At 36.8% G+C, this 16,715-nt stretch overlaps 1 protein-coding gene across 5 annotated transcripts in view; it reads left to right on the top strand.

Moving 5' to 3' along the window:
* The window catches only part of cspp1a (centrosome and spindle pole associated protein 1a), a 154,596-nt gene that overhangs the window by 84,469 nt on the left and 53,412 nt on the right, over window positions 1-16,715 (top strand). For all 5 annotated transcript variants that reach the window (XM_073040986.1, XM_073040996.1, XM_073040978.1 and 2 more), the window contains exons 17-20: window positions 3,401-3,548; window positions 4,446-4,589; window positions 9,422-9,534; window positions 11,561-11,710. In XM_073040986.1, coding sequence (XP_072897087.1) covers window positions 3,401-3,548; window positions 4,446-4,589; window positions 9,422-9,534; window positions 11,561-11,710 — 555 coding nt within the window. The remainder of the gene's footprint in view (window positions 1-3,400; window positions 3,549-4,445; window positions 4,590-9,421; window positions 9,535-11,560; window positions 11,711-16,715) is intronic.

The following is a 16,715-nucleotide window of genomic DNA, read 5'->3' as shown; positions in this document are numbered from 1 at the left end:
AAATATAAAGTGTATTTATTTTTTAAAATTCAAGAATAGTAAGTTAACTGAAACTTATTTTCCCATAGATGTTTCTCTTGCTTTAATGCAAACTGCATTGTCAGTTTTGAATAGCCTGCTTGTAGTGGAATATCCCAACCTTTTTGAAAACTATTGGGATAGTTTTTTTTTTCAGACCTTACCAGTACAAATGGGTAAACTTAAAATGCACCACCCTATCCCATGACCTCTACTATTTGGCCACATGATGGCAGCAGACACATGCGAAGGTGCCACTCCAAGTGAAAATATCCTGAGTGGGAAATGTATTATTCATTCATCATTGCTGGCTGTAAATCTTGGCACTACCTGCCAAGTAGCAATCTGAAACTACATTTGCCAAAAGGTGATTCAAGATGGCGGTTCACCGCCATTTTCTTTAAGGTAATTAGGACTAGGTAGTATATACTTGCATAGATAGCAAAGTATAATAGATAAGAAAAATATCCAGAAGTCCCTCTGCTATTGCATCATGTGCACGATAGGACCAATTGAATCATTATACTCTTCATTTTCTTTCTCCCAAAGTAAAAATGATTAAAACAAAGTATTTTCCCATTCAGATATTTGACAAATGTTGATATTTCCATCAATGCTTTTGCTGTCTTGCCTATAGGGTTCACACTTGAACAAATGTTATGTCATCTTGGTTCATGACACTGGCACTCACCTGATCTTCAAGGTCAACTATGTTTAAGTAGAAAACCCCAAACACAGAAATACAGCCTAGATAAGCTATAAGCTATGCCCACAGGTCACTTGCTGGGTTGCCATGATTATTTTTACCTTCTTCAGAATAACAATAACTTGCATGTAAATTTTGTCTTCAATCCTGTAAAATGTATCTGGGTGCTTTGTAAGGGGAAGAAAATTGGCACCAGCCCTGTTTGGTTAGTTGTCTAATATCTTGATTGAACAGAAAACTTTAAAGATCTTAAAAGAAGTGAGTGGCGAGAAGTAATACATCTTTGGTGGGGGAGGGGAAAGGGGGAAAGCAGGTGGGAACTTTAGAATGAAAAGCACAGCTTGCTGTTGTCATGTTCACCCATTAGGGACTGATGTGCCAGACATCAGAATTATAGAAGTGAAGACATGGAAGCAAAGGAACATGGGGTTATTTGCCATTCTGTTCACTGACACCAGTCTACTCTGCTACTCAGTCAGAAGAGCTCTAGTTAATGAAAATCTAATAGCCACTGATTAAAATTAGTGATCACTTAGAATCAATTGCCATCTCCAAAATAGGATTTCAAATTTTCATCACCCTAAGTTAATAGAAGTGTTTCTTAACTTCAGTCTGTTAAAACTAGGAAAGCCTAGTTTTAATTTTTAGATATGCTGCTTTGTCCTACACTTTGAACTTTGAATTTCACAATTAGTGAGAAAACCACCCTCTCATCAAATCACCTCATAATGTAGGATCATATGCTGCACAAGGGAATATGATCCTAGATAATGATTCCCAAAGTCCAGATATCAATTTGGTATCTTCCCTTAGATTTTTCTTATGGCATGTTACATGGAGCTGCACACGGTATCTTTGCTTTGTATAGCTTTAGTATCTTGTATCCTTTTATATTTTAGTTCTATATGTATAAAAATTGCATTGTATACATTTTTGATTATATTCTGGACCTTTTGTCATATGATCTATATACATGCATACCCAAGTCCATTTGGATTCTTAGGTTTTCACTACTAGGAGAGAAACAGATTATTTATTCCAGAGCAACAACGCAAAACACTAGAAAAACTTAGCAGGTCAGGTAGCATCCATGCAGGGAAATGAACATTTGATGTTTCAGGTTGAAACTCTACATGATTTATTCCACACTTTGTAGGTACAAATAGATAACCTCAAATATGACTTCCTTGAAATCCATTTGCCACTATTTTGCATTTTTTGTATTGTCTATTAATAGCCCTAAGTGTTTCTGTTTGCTTTTTCCTAACTGCTTACATTATTTCAGTTATTTATAAATACAGTCATTAGTTGAACACAGATCTTTAAGTTGAGTTCTAGCCCATTTTGATGGCTGAATCAATAATCCTTATTTATATGGACTTCAACATTAGCTAAGACACTTTTTTCAAATGCCTCTTTGAATTCCATATAAATAATGCCTCTTGTCTGTTACTTCACCTTTTTTCAGTTGGGTTCTTCAAGCATGACTTGTTGCTTTTATAATATATCCTTATCTGGTTCCTCTATTTAATTAAAAATATCATAGTATACATCCACTATGCCTGATTACAAACTGATATTTTCTGAAGTGTAAAAGTAAATTCCTAACCTGGCCTATTCAGCAGGCAGATTCAGCAGTGCAAGTGCAGACAGTTTGCACTCCTTCCTTGCACTCCCATGATGAGTCCAGTAGAAGCGCATAGTTGACAAAATACCAGTAAACACACATTCAGAAGTTCAGAATTCCATATTCATGCAAGCTTACTTGGGGAAAACTTGTCAGTTTTAAACAGATCTTCTGGTTTCCCCAAAAATCTGGGTCATTGTCTGAGTTTAACCCAAACCTTTCTGCCTTTTTAGTAAAAGGCAAAATGCAGCCTTCGGTTGAAAAAGCACTTGTTAGTCCTCACATGCTAGTTTCAATTGATGAATAAATCAGTGTGGATTAGTTTTTAATTCCAAGTGCTCCCTGTCACGTTTTGTCACCCTGACAGCATGTCTCTCTCCAGCCGACTTCATCATGATCATCATGACTCCAGTATTTCTATTATTTTTTAATGTTTCTTAATTGTACATATGATTTTTTATGTTCTATCGTTGAGCAGCAGTGAATCATCTGATCAGCCTAACAGAGTTCTCTTTGGGAACTAGTTGACTTGATCAGCGTTTCTGATCTGGCTATTGTTCACAATTGCAATTAATTTTAAAAATGCACAAAGATAATTTATGCTTAGTTTTGGAATTTATGTAAGTATATATAAGTAGAGAATAAGTATATATAAGTAGAGAATTTAGAGGCAGCCTACGTAGTAATATATGCCCCATATACAGAAAAAAAATATTGAAATGGTCAAAAAATCTTTAACCAAAGTTACTTGGCTTATTTAATGTAAATAATACATTTTGTTGAGCATGTCTAGGTTCACATCATATTAATACCTTGGTTTCCATTGTCACATCTTCCAGGTCAATTGCTTTTTCATATATATTTCCATTTCATTGTCCTGATAAATATTCTGGGACGCTATCTTCAAGGCATTACTCCCATTCATTTTTAAAATTATTATTCGTATCGCACTAGGTTTGAGTTGGGACATTTGTTCTTCTAAACATGCTATATTAGTATCCTGAGTACCTCTTAGGCAATTATTCTTCAGTGCTTGATGTTTTCTATAGATGCAAGAAAGAGAGGAAAGGAAGAGAAAAGAAAAGGAGGAAACAGAGAGATATGATGCAAAACTTGAGCAGGAAATGAAAATCTACAATCCATGGGGAAGAGGAGGAGGAGGAGCACCTCTTAGAGACGCAGAAGGAAATTTGATAAGTATGTTTTTTTTCTTCTTTTAGTTTTGTTATATTCAGGTTTAGGAATGTGCTTAGCCATTTTGGATACTACCGCTATTTAGTAGTTTCATTGACAGAACATAATTCAGATTAGCCCCAGTTCTTGGACTTTGGAGATGAGTTTGTCTGGAATTATAGTATTGAAAGTGGAGCTGTAGCCAATAAACAATAGTCTAAAATAGGTCCAGATATTTCAGAGAGGGGCATAGAGCCAGGAAGAAGGCGTTCACCATAGACCTGTCTTAGCAGTAGGCAAATTGCTGTAGGCTGAGGTTGTTTGGCAGACTAGAGTTAAATGTGTGACATGTACTTCATGATGGTGGATGTCAGAGCTACCTAGCAATAGTTATTTTATTTTCTTAGGTACTGGGATGAATATGATCTTCTTAAAGCCGGTGGGAACCTCAGATTTAAGCAGGGAGTGGTTTAAAAATGTTTGCAAATGCCTCCACCAGCAGATCTGCACAGGATCGAAGGACACAGCCAGAGGCACCATTTGACCCAAATGTTTTCTGTAGGTTCACAGATTTTCAAGCCAATTATGAATTCTGACGGCATTCTTCTTTGTAATTTTTGATATTGTCAACGTAATTCATGTTTTTGCTATATTTCAATCAAACTCGTGGTTAAATGGGCTTCTTCTGTATATATCATTCTCCATATGTACTTGCATATACGCACAGAGGCTTGTATTTTACCTACCACTCTTTAATAAGGTTGGGCTGGATTTGACCAGATGTGAAAGAAAGGCACTCCATTTATTCCCCATTGATTCTATACTTTTAAATTTAAAGATCTAAAGCTGTTATACAATTTATGATTGTGTTTATTTGTAATCTCAAATATATTTACTTTAAACATATGACATTGCAAACAGCTGATCTGAAGAAAATGCATAAGCAGAATGAAAATGCCTATAGAGACTTCCCTCATCAAGGAAATCAAGACTCCAAAAATACAGTACCCTTTAATTTGAACTTAACCAGACCAGGTGCGGATACTCCTCAACAGAAAGCCCAAGGTAAAATCATGTTCTAATGAATATTGAGAACAATCTCTTGTATAAATATTCATACGTTTTGCTGGCTAGTATGTCATTTATGCATTTTTATTCTTTTGGTACTCAACTTTGTTTGTGGCTATTGTCTAGAAGAAGGATTGCTTTTTATATGAGATTACCTGTTCCCTCTTGCTTCACCCTCAAGATCATCTGGCATAGCTTTCTAATCCTGATGAGATGTAGGTGATGTGGCTTTGACTGAGTGGCGAGATTAGTAATCTTCATATGTCACACAGTTTAACCGATGCCTCTGTAAATGCTGCATAAGTGAAATAGACAGTTGTGGTCCACATTGAGATATTGCAGTCTGTTACTGAGCACTCAAGGTTGTGTAAGGGCACCTGAGCAACACAAAAATTACTGGAGGAATTCAGCAACTTATGTCTGTTGCTCTAGATTTCCAGCATCTGCAGAATCTCTTGTGTTTATTATTAAGGACATTTCAAATGTCTTTGTTGTAAGTTGAACATTCTTCCATTTTGCAAATGGTATCAATTGCAAGGCACTTCTGTAGGAGTAGTAGAATAAGTAAACAAGAGTAGAAATTGGACTTCACAAGGCTTTTTAATTGTTAATTTTTGGAAAGAGAGAAAATTAGATTGGTTTTGTTCTAGATTTGCAGTTTATGTCTTTCTAATTGTTGCTTATAAGCATCATGAAATTTGTATATTAAAGATGAGGAGAATAGTTTAAACTCAGCAATCTTCCTTCATTGCAGTTAGATCTTGACTATCAAATAGCAGGAGAATGTGGCATCCATTTAGGATGAGATGAAGAATTTCTTAGACAATTATGAATGTTGGAAATTTTTACTGTTAGTGAATCTAAGTAAATATATTCAAGACAGAGTTATATAGATGCATGGACATTGGAGGAATCAGGATCAAGGGTTTTGGCCTGAAAGATCGACTCTTTATTCTTCCCTGTAGATGCTGCCTGGTGTGCTGAGTTCCTCCAGCATTTCGTGTGTGTCACTCTGGATTTCCAGAATCTGCATAATCTCTTCTGTTTATGTTCCTGTCAACTAACTTGTATTTTTTGTATATTTACTTTCATATTTCTGCAGTATTCTTAGCTTCTTATTTAGAGAATGCTCTGATTAATGTGCTTTACCATGTTAAACATCATTTGCCATTGTTTTATTAATTCATATTGTCTGTTCATTTGAAGCTTTGTTGTGGATAAGTTACCAAAATGATAATCTTAAAGCCTGTAACAAATTCAAATCTGATCACAGTGCCTCTTCTGGGAGCTGGAATAGACCCAGTTGATTGATTACCTTCTCTTGTGTTCACCTATATTATGTGAAATTGCTGCTCTTACCCAGTTTGACCTTTTTGTGAATACAGGCCCACAGCAATCTGTTTTACTCTTAACTGCCCTCCTGATATCTCCTCCTCTCTCAGTCACAGCATGTCAGTAAGTCTAACCAGAAGTCCACAATCTGTGCGAATTGGAAATGACATTTCCACCTCACTAACAATCAACACTGGTGCACCACAGGGATGTGTGCTTAGCTGACTGCTCTACTCTCTCTACACCTATGATTGTGTGGCTAGGTATAGCTCAAATGGCATCTATAAATTTGCTTATGATACAACTATTGTTGGCAGAATTTTAGATGGTGACAAAATGGCGTACAGGAACCAGATATACCAGTTAGTTGAGTGGTGTCTCAGCAACAACCTAGCACTCAACATCAGCAAGACCTAAGAGCTGATTGTGGACTTCAGGAAGGGTAAGATGAGGGAACACAAACCAATCCTCATAGAGGGAGCGAGAGAGCAATTTCAGGTTCCTGCATGTACATGTCTCTGAGGATTTAACCTGCACACAACATAATGATGCAACTATAAAGAAGGCAAGACGGCAGCTATATTTCATTATGAGTTTGAATCTATTTGGCTTGTCAACTAAAACACTCATAAACTTATAAAATGTACCTGGGAGATCATTCTGAATGGCTGCATCACCGTTAGAATGGGGTATGGGGTGCTACTGCACAAGATTGAAGTAAGTTGCAGAAACCTGTAACATTAGTCAGCTCCATTATGGGTACTAGCTTCTGTAGTATCCAAGACATTTTCATGGAGCAGTGCCTTAAGAAGGTGGCATCCATCATTACAGATTCCCATGACCCAGGGCATGCCCTCCTATCATTGTTACCATTGAGAAGAAGGTAGAGAAGCCTGAAAGCCACACACAGTGATTCAGGGACAGCTTCTTCCAATTTGACATCCAATTTCCAAATAGACATTGACCCATTTACACTACCTTACTACTTTTTTTATTTCTGTTTTTTTTTTTTTGCATTACTTATTTTAACTCAATTATTTCATAGACATATATACACTTAACGTAATTCAGTTTTTTAATGTATGTCAGGTGTTCCAATCAATGAGGTGAGATTGCAGTTGTGGGTTGTAGAGGTGCTTTGCCCTATAAAAAAGGCACACAAAGTCGAACTACTTACAGCGCCTGCTCTTCTCAAGAAAGATCTGTTTATGTGAATCATGCCTCATTCAAAATAACGTTCAGAGGACTTTAGAAGAAGAATTGTAGAGAGGCATGAAGCTGGAAAAGGCTACAAATGCTTGAGTGTTCATCAGTCCACAGTAAGAGAAATTGTCTACAAATGGAGCAAACTCAGTACAGTTGCTACTCTCCCTAGGAGTGGGCAACCTGCAAAGATCACACCAAGATCACAACGTGCAATGCTGAAAAGAGATGGAAAAAGAACCCAAAGGTACAGCAAAAGTCCTGCAGAAATTTGTAGAACTTGCTAAAGTCTCTGTTCGTACATCCATGAATGGTGTTCATGGAAGGACACCACGGAGGAAACCACTGCTCTCAAAAGATAACATTGCTGCTTGTCTTAAGTTTGCAAAAGACTGGATGTTCTACAGTGCTTCTGGGATAATGTTCTGTGGACAGATATTGAACTTTTTGGCAGAAATGCACATTGCTATATTTAGAGGGACAAGGGCACTGCACACCAATATCAAAATCTCATCCCAGAGTTGAAGAAGTTTTGTAAGGAGGAATGGCCTAAAATTTCTCTAAGCTGATGTGTAGGACTGAGCAACAGTTACTGGAACTGTACTCTTTTCCATAGATGCTGCCTGGCCTGCTGAGTTACTTCAGCATTTTGTGTGTGTTGCTCAGATTTCCAGCACCTGCAGATTTTCTCTTGTTTGTGATTGAGTTACCAGAAATGCTTGGTTGATGTTATTGGTGTACGGGGGGAGGGTCACATCAGTTACTGAAAGCAAATGTTCATTTACATTTTCCAACAAATACATGTAATATTGGATCATTTTTCTCAGTAAATAAATGATCAAGTAGAATGTTTTTCGTGTTATTTATTTAATTGGTTTCTCTTTATCTTGTTTTAGGACTAAATAAAGATCTGATCACATTTTCTGTCACAATTTTGCAGAATTAGAGAAAATTTTACAGGGTTCACAAACTTCCTAGCATCACTTTGTTTCTATGTTTCACTGTATATAAATGACAGGTAATGACGGTTTAAGTTTCCGATAAGAGAGAACTTAATCAACTTGCCATGTCAATTGAATCGTCAACAACATTACTTCCTTGAATATCAAATTCTCAGATTCACCAGAAACTCAGCTAGTTCAGCCACATAAAGACTACAGCTTATATGAAAGATCCTAGAGTCTTTTCAATAACAGCAGAAGATATTGGAAATATGCTAGAGATGATGTCTCTATTGTTATGCCGTCGGCCCCCTCCTTTGTGAGAATCTCAAGAACCCTAGTCAAGGGGGGGTCAGCTGATCCAAAAGAGGAAGAGACGTGCTGAATAGACACAGGAAAATGGGAGAGAGAGAGAGAGACCACGTTCTCCCAAGAAGCAGAATAAAGGTGACATTGACTATTGTCTCATGGAGACCATGTGAAAAGCCCTCGGGCAAAGTGGGCTGGTTGAGAGAGAGATCGCATTACCTGCAACTTGATTGACACCTGCGATCCCGTGAAGAAGTATAAAGGAGGGTCTGAGGGGGGGGAACCCTCAGACGCACCCAGGAGACACCAAGGAAGTACGATATCGATTCCCGTGGGAGCGGGAAGGCATTTTGAAGGAAGCCACGTGCGTTAGATTCCGAATTTCGAATCTGTGGCTAGAACCAACGAAAGACTGCTTTTAACTAACAACGGGGAAGTCTGCTCCCCTGATTCCAAGGATTTGCTCTGCCAAGACGACGGGCAAGTGTTTATCTTTTCTAAATCATCTCTCTCTCTCTACAACGTGAAAACCCCAGCGGTTCCCAAAAGGGAAAAGCCTGCAAACTTCTGAGTGACTCTTTATATTTCAATTGGACTCAGTATTACCCCTAGACAACTGTAGAGCTTATTTCTGATTGATTATGGTTACACCGGTGTTTTAGATTGAGTTTTGACGATGTATATGATCTGAATGTTTTGTATTAACCATACGTTTGTGCCCTTTTTGAATAAAACGTTTGAAAATAGTAGCATCCGACTCAGCTGATCCATCTATCTTTGCTGGTAAGTTACCTGGTTACGGGTTTACGTAACATTAAGGTAACATTGGAGATGCTTAATACTATACACACCTTGTGCGATTGATTCGAACTCTACACACTAGCTCAGCCATCTGTTCCTTCTAATAGCAAACTTCCCAACTTTGAATCTATTTAGTTTCATTTTCTTTACATTCCCTGAAATAAAAGTTAACACACTCAAATTAGTTATTTAAGTTTGAAAATGTTTCGAGAATGAGTCATTTATTTTTGTTTTTTTTTGTAGGGTTTACAGTTGCAAATGCATCACAGATTTCCCAAGGAAACCCAATGATTGAACAACATACTGAAAGAAAAGTACCTGATCAGGAAAAATATAAAGAATACCTACGCTTACAAGTAAATGCAGTTGAAGATACTTCTTAGAAAATTTCCTGTGGAACTTGTTTATTCCTTTCCCTTAGTCCATTATTTGAAATTATAGTTGCTCTATATTATCTGGAAAAATTCAGTTGTGAATCAGTTGGGTTGCCATTGGATTAAAATGTTCTGAATTGAAAGACCTTCGTACAATATCTAGGCTGCAACCTAGAAATTCAGATGCTTAACTCTTTACTGACTGTGTGTCATTCATCTGAAAATCTCAGTTGTCCTGATTGTTTGTGATTGTGGTTGCTGGTAATCTCCCTCCTCCCATCATATAATCTCTGGCCGAAAGAATATTTTCCTACACATGCCTCATTGTGGAATATTAGCAATAGATTTTTGCTTATCTGAAAACACATGCTCAAATGAGATCAACACTTCTGTGTGTTCATGAAACGTTTCACTTCTGCATGTAATTGCAGCTCGTGACATTTCTCAGCATGTAGTAAGTCAGTTACTATATTCAAATACTCAGTAAAAAACTGTCGTGCACCATGATCACAGATACGTTTCTTTGGAAGTGGATGAAGTGTTATTCCAGCACAAATTGAAGGGCCGGCCCCCACGTCAATCGCAGAAGTAACATATGGAATCTGTCTTAGTGTGAAATCTGCACCACAGCAATTGAAATTGATACCTCCATAATTTCTAGCTGTCATTTTGGAGTACTTTTGCCTCTAAATCTGAGGTTCTGATTTAGGCCCCACGCCAGACATTAGAATAGAAAACTAAAAGTTGGTATACAAGTGCAAGACTGAGGGAGTAATTTGTATAGATTTATAAATAAAGTTTCTTGCAGGAAGTTTTCTTTGGTATTCTGACTAATATTTATCCTAAATTAGTATCAATAAAACACACACTATCTTGTTATGATCCCATTTGTGCTCAAACTGGATGCCATATTTTTGGCGTTCAAAATGAGGGAACTTTTCAAAAGTATTTTAGAAGCAAAGTGATTTGGAGTTCCTGCAGCTATTAATGATGCTGTGTAAATATAAGTCTTTCTGTGTCAGCTATTCATTATAAACTTGTATTGCCAATTTGGAATCCAAAGGGAATCAAGATTTGATCACTTTGAAAGAGAATGTAACATTTTCTGGTCGTCTTGGTAGGCAGGAAGTTCCATGAAAGATAGAACTGATTATAATTTACTGATCTTTTTGTTTTTAATAATGGATTTTTGAAAATTATTTGTTTTCTTGAAGCAAATAGCTCTTTTAGTCTGGGGAAAGTTTAAGTAGTATGTTAAACTGAAATACACTGAACGTGGGGCAAATGCTACTACTTTCAATGAAATAAATACAAAAGGTAGTTTTTAAAAAAAAAGTTAATTCAGTGCAGTCTTGTTGGCTCAAATACTGAATGGCCAGTGCCTTGCCAGGGAGAAATTTTGAAAACCATCTGAAGAACAAGTGGTGCAGTTGTTACCCTGCCTGCATCAGAGTGGTCTATCTGGCAACATATCTAGCTGGTGATGCAACAGCTTATCAATAGGTTTATGGCCACCTTGTACTTTTACATAGCAGTTTGTCACTGTAAATATTACAGAGCTGAGTAAAGCAACAAGATGTTCCAACTCATCATGATATATACAACTTTAGTGATGATCATAATTAATTATAGGGGACTAAATTAATGAAGTTAATCTGATGTGATAAAGTGGACTTACCATTACATGAAATAAGTGAGGCTCTATTCTAGATTTCAGTTTGGGAACTAATTGGATATGAATTAAGCTTCTTGTGCTTAAATAAACCAAACCATTTTCTGTAATTAAATTTCAGATTTCATTTTGTTATTACTTATGCTAAATTAGTTGATGACTCTTAAGCACAGAAAATAGAACTGATAGTTTCAGCATGGATACCGAGCTAAATTTTTTTAGAAATCTGATTTTCCTGAGGTTCTGATGATGTGAAGTACAAGGAATTGTTGTAAGAAGTTGGTTCTAGAGAGAATTCATCAGAATAACTTTTTATTACTATTCATTTGGTTTCAGATTGAGGAAAAGCGACGCAAAGCAGAAGAAGAACGTGAAAAATGTAAACTTGAAGAGCAACGAGAGGAAAAACGATTAGCTGAACAGAGAGCACGAATTGCAAAAGAACTTGAAGAGGAGCAAGAAAAGAAACGACGTAAAGAAGTGGAGGTAATCTCTTGTTAGACTAATAATAGATATTGCACATTTTAAATTATTGCTGTACTGAAACACTACGTATTGCAAAATGAATATTTTCTTTCATCTTAATTAGGTGTTTAATTATTTCAAAGTAAATTCAGTTTTAATTCAAGCTCACTATATCTGTGGATTTTATTACTTTCCATTTAAATGCTGTTAAAGAGATGGAAAGTGTCATGGTAGGGCAGTCTTGTATCCTTTTATCAGCCAGGATTTTGGCCTTTTTTAAGGTGATTCTTAAATAGTCACACAAAACACCCATGGGAATTTTCAATTGTGTCATCGCATTGAACAGTATGGACAAGGAAAGGTATGAAATGAAACCGTTGGTCTGTATTCATTATTTGTTAAAACATTTCATTCTGCAGTTCTCAATGCACAAGCTGCATCTTCCTCTGCTTCATGCATTCTTCCTATATGTCCTTAAAAACAGGAGTGATGTATTCTGACCACTTTTCTTGGCAAAGCATGACCCTATGTCTGCAGTCCTGTCTATAAATGAATCTCTCTTTACTCCTTTTCTAGTTTCATTAGTGATAATTCCAAATTGAATACTCTATATCACAGGCCCTTAATTAAAGATAATTTTTAGCTATTTACGGTACTCTATCAAACCTCTAACAACAAAAGTTAAGAATTTTCTTTCCATTTAAGTATACTTGTTATCACAAGTATTTTCTCATGTATAGGGTTTCTCATTCCTAACACTAACCTGGTGAATCTATCCTGAATACTCTCTATGGCTTTAACATCCTTTTTCTTGTACAATAATCTGTTATTAGGAAAGAGTGACTGAGCACTTAGACAGATATGAACTGAGAACCAGCATGGATTTGTAAAGGGTAAGTCGTAAATAATGACTTAGTTAATTTTTTTGGAAAGGTGATCCAGGTGATAGATGGAGGGAGTGGCAAAAATTGTCAAAATTTATATGGGCATTCAAAGGATATTTGAAAAGATTTCATTTAATAAAAGAATGATAACAAGCTGGGGAATTTAATAAACTGAGAATGCTTGGATATGGTTTGGGAAATAGGACATGGAAAGAATGTAATTAACAGTAACCCCAGTGATCTGGGTTAGGAGGAATAGGTGGGGACTTTAACTATAATTACAAAAGACTTGGAAAAAAGAGTAGGGTCACAAACAAATATTGTAGATGTAAGTGATGTTTATTAGAGACTTAAAAGATATTACATGTGGAGAATTATGTCAACCAATTTGAAGAAGAAAAATATGAATATATTTTATATATGAGAAATTCAAAAGAAGTGGAGGGATAGAGAATTAGTAGTCCAAATATAGAAAGAAGTAAATATTATTAGGCAGGTAAAGATATAATGTAACAAACAAACTACTGGATGAACTTAGTAGGTCAAACAGCATCTATGGGGGAGAAAGGAATTGTTGATGTTTTGGGTCGAGACTTTGCATTAAGTTGTTTGTTGCAACAAATTCCAGTAGTATCTTGTGTCTCCAGAAAATATAGCATGATAATCTACTGAAATGCACACATTTATTCAATGCAAACAGGAACAGGAAACAGTGGAAGTTAGTTTAGTTTTATAAAGTTCTTACTAGACTTTATTTAAAGTACTGAGTTTATTTATGGGGACCACATTTCAGGACGGATGAATTTACCTGGGAGGGATTGAAGCATAAATTCACCAGGCTAAAGGTGTTAAGGTGAAGACACATTACATTCATTAAACTCATACACCATATAGTGTAGAAGTTTAAAGGGTGTTCAGTTAGGGTGCTTAAAAATGAAGAATTTAAGAGGGCAAGTAATTTTATGGGTGAATTAAAAAAAAGGCATTAACTAGTATTTGGGCAATGGTGATTAAGGGCAAAGCCAGGTGGTATTGCCTTTCCATAAGGGTACTGGAAGTTTATTTCTGCAATCCTCTAATACTCCATAAACTCTTCAGACTATGTTAATTGAAAAATTGAACACAACAGTCAGCATGATAGATTTTTATTTGTCAAGGATGGTAAGGTTTGAAATGAACTTAAGAATGTACAGCTAGGTTGCAGATGAGTACAACCAAAACTATTACAGAACAAATACATGGGTCCACATGCTCTGTATTTGTTACTGTTACTTCCTTTTAGTTTTAAATCTTCATTCTATTTGCATTTCTGAGTTCATATTCAATTCCATAGAAAAGATTTCTAACTCTTTTATTGTCCAAATATTCTGCCTCCCATCTGGTTCAGCCAATTTTATATATTTGCTCTTCAATGTTTGCTTGTACATTCCTCCAAATACATTTATGGAATCTCTTCCAAGGTAGCTTATTTATAAACTTTCTGAAAATCAGTGCTTTGCTAATCTTCTATACTATCTTCAGTGTTCTTTTAAATTTATGCCTACAATTGAAACAAAAAAAACAGCAGATGCTATAGTCTAAAACAAAAGTAGAAAATGCTGGAACCGCTCAATGGGTTACTGAGCTGATGGGTCAAGTCAGGATTCCTTTACCCAGAACTGGAAAAGTGGAAAAAAAAACATTTATTGAGTTCTGAAGGGAAAATAAAGGAGATGCCTATGATAAGGTGCTGACTAAAGATGTCAAGGTAGCAAATGCGTTAAAATTTGGCATCTGGTGACAGAAAACCAAAAAAAGTAATCTAATTGAGGGATAAAAAGGGTTGTATATAATTGTTAAATTCAATATGGAAATCTTGAGGATTAATACATTCAGATGAAAATTTAGGTACTGTACCTAGAACTTATGTTTGGAGCAATGTAGGAAACTGACAACAGAGGCATTGGACAATGAGCATTAAAGGCAGTAGTTTAGGAGTGCCCTTGTGGATTGAACAGGTGTTCCATAAAGTACACATTCAGTCTGCAGTTAGTTTTCTGATACAGAGTACACCATATCATAAGCACTGAATAAAATGCTCTAAATTGGAAAAACTTCAAGTGAATTGTTGCTTCATGTTGATGGGTCCCTGGATGGTGGAAAAGGAAGGGCAAGTGTTACATTACTTGCAATTTTATTGAGAAAGTGAAAAAAGGGAATGGAGATGGAAGATGGGACTAGAGATTCCACATGTCTCTTCATAAAGCTGAAGGGCAATTTGTTTCTACAATTGGAAAATCTGTTGTTCTGGCTAGTGTGGTGAAAGCTCAGGATAAGTGTAACCCAAACCTTGCTTTGGCTTGGAAAAGAATATTGAGAGCACAAGTTTAGGAATATAGGTATTTAGGTGTGAATCTTCTCAACCATGAAAGAGGGGAAAACCAAAATTATCACATCAAATTAAATCAACTTTAATCATCATTCAACCATACATGGATACAGCTGAACAAAACAGTATTTGCCAAGATGCAAAGCATACATGGCACTTCCAAAAGAGCGAGGGAAAAAAAATAGTCACGCAAAAAAAAAAGACAGTTATATAGCCCAAGACCCTGAATGACATGTCTCTCAAATTGATGGGATGGTTCCTGGCCTGTCATTCCACCAATCAAACACTGGAGGGCAGCACCAACAGGGTAACTGAGCTCGGACACCAGGTTTCACTGCCTTCGTGAGCACCTCTTCTCCTGGAATGCAGCAGCAGGCAATCCCATGACCTTGCTATAACCGAGGCTATGCAGCTTCCATGCCGCCAGTCACGCCACTAAACAAGTGAAACAGTCCTGCAGTATCTTAAATTATCAATGTCCAATGGATAGTCTTGTGATCGCAAGAGAACCGTCCAAGGCAATCACCCATTGTCCCACTGCATGCTTCCCTCACACACAAATTCCAATGTCTCTGATGCAGTTCATTCAAACCCAATCTGGCTCCACCAACACCTGGCTGGCTACTCCAACCAATGAACTGCTCACTGATGGTCTAGACCTGCATTACTCAAAGTTCTTGGAGCCCAGTGATCATAAAAAAAATACATTTAACAAAGGAAATTTTCCTTTGTTTGGCCCCCAAGAGGTTTGCTGTATCTGAACACATCACCATTTATTGGGAGAATATTGGGTTCCGATGTTTCAGACGTGATAGAGGCAGAGGGATGAAGGGTGGGGGTGTGTGGCTTTGCTAGTCAGGGAAAATATTACAGCAGTGCTTCGGCAGGACAGATTAGAGGGCTTGTCTACTGAGGCCATATGGGGGGAGCTAAGAAACAGGAAAGGTATGACCACATTAATAGGGTTGTATTATAGACCACCCAATAGTCAGCGAGAATTGGAGGAGCAAATCTGCAGAGAGATAACAGACAACTGCAAGAGACAGAAAGTTGTGATTGTAGGGTATTTTAATTTTCCACACATTGATTGGGACTCCCATACTGTTAAAGGTCTAGATGGGTTAGAGTTTGTGAACTGTGTTCAGGAAAGTTTTCTCATCAATATGTAGATGTACCAACTAGGGAGGATGCAATAATAGATCTCCTATTAGGAAATGAGTTAGGGCAGGTGATTGAAGTGTGTGTAGGGGAACACTTTGGTTCTAGTGATCATAACGTCATTAGTTTCAACTTGATCATGGATAAAGATAGATCTGGTCCTCGGGTTGAAGTTCTAAACTGGAAAAAAGGCCAAATTTGAAGAAATGAGAAAAGATCTAAAAAGCATAGATTGGGACAGGTTGTTCTCTGGCATGGATGTGATTGGTAAGTGGGAGGCCTTCAAAGGAGAAATTTTGAGAGTGCAGAGTCTGTATGTTCCTGTCAGGGTTAAAGGCAAAATGAATAAGAATAAGGAACCTTGGTTCTCGAGGGATATTGGAACTCTGATAAAGAAGAAGAGAGAGATGTATAACATGTATAGGCAACAAGGAGGAAATAAGATGCTTGAGGAGTATAAAAAGAGTAAGAAAATACTTAAGAAAGAAATCAGGAGGGCTAAAAGAAGACATGAGGTTGCTTTGGCAGTCAGGGTGAAGGATAATCATAAGAGCTTCTACAGATATGTTAGGAGCAAAAGGATAGGAAGGGATAAAATTGGTCCTCTTGAAGATCA

Source organism: Hemitrygon akajei, chromosome 1 (genome assembly GCF_048418815.1).
Source record: "Hemitrygon akajei chromosome 1, sHemAka1.3, whole genome shotgun sequence".
NCBI classification, from domain to species: Eukaryota; Metazoa; Chordata; class Chondrichthyes; order Myliobatiformes; family Dasyatidae; genus Hemitrygon; species Hemitrygon akajei.
The sequence above is the reverse complement of the archived record's forward strand: the minus strand, read 5'-3'. Positions and strand labels throughout refer to the sequence as shown.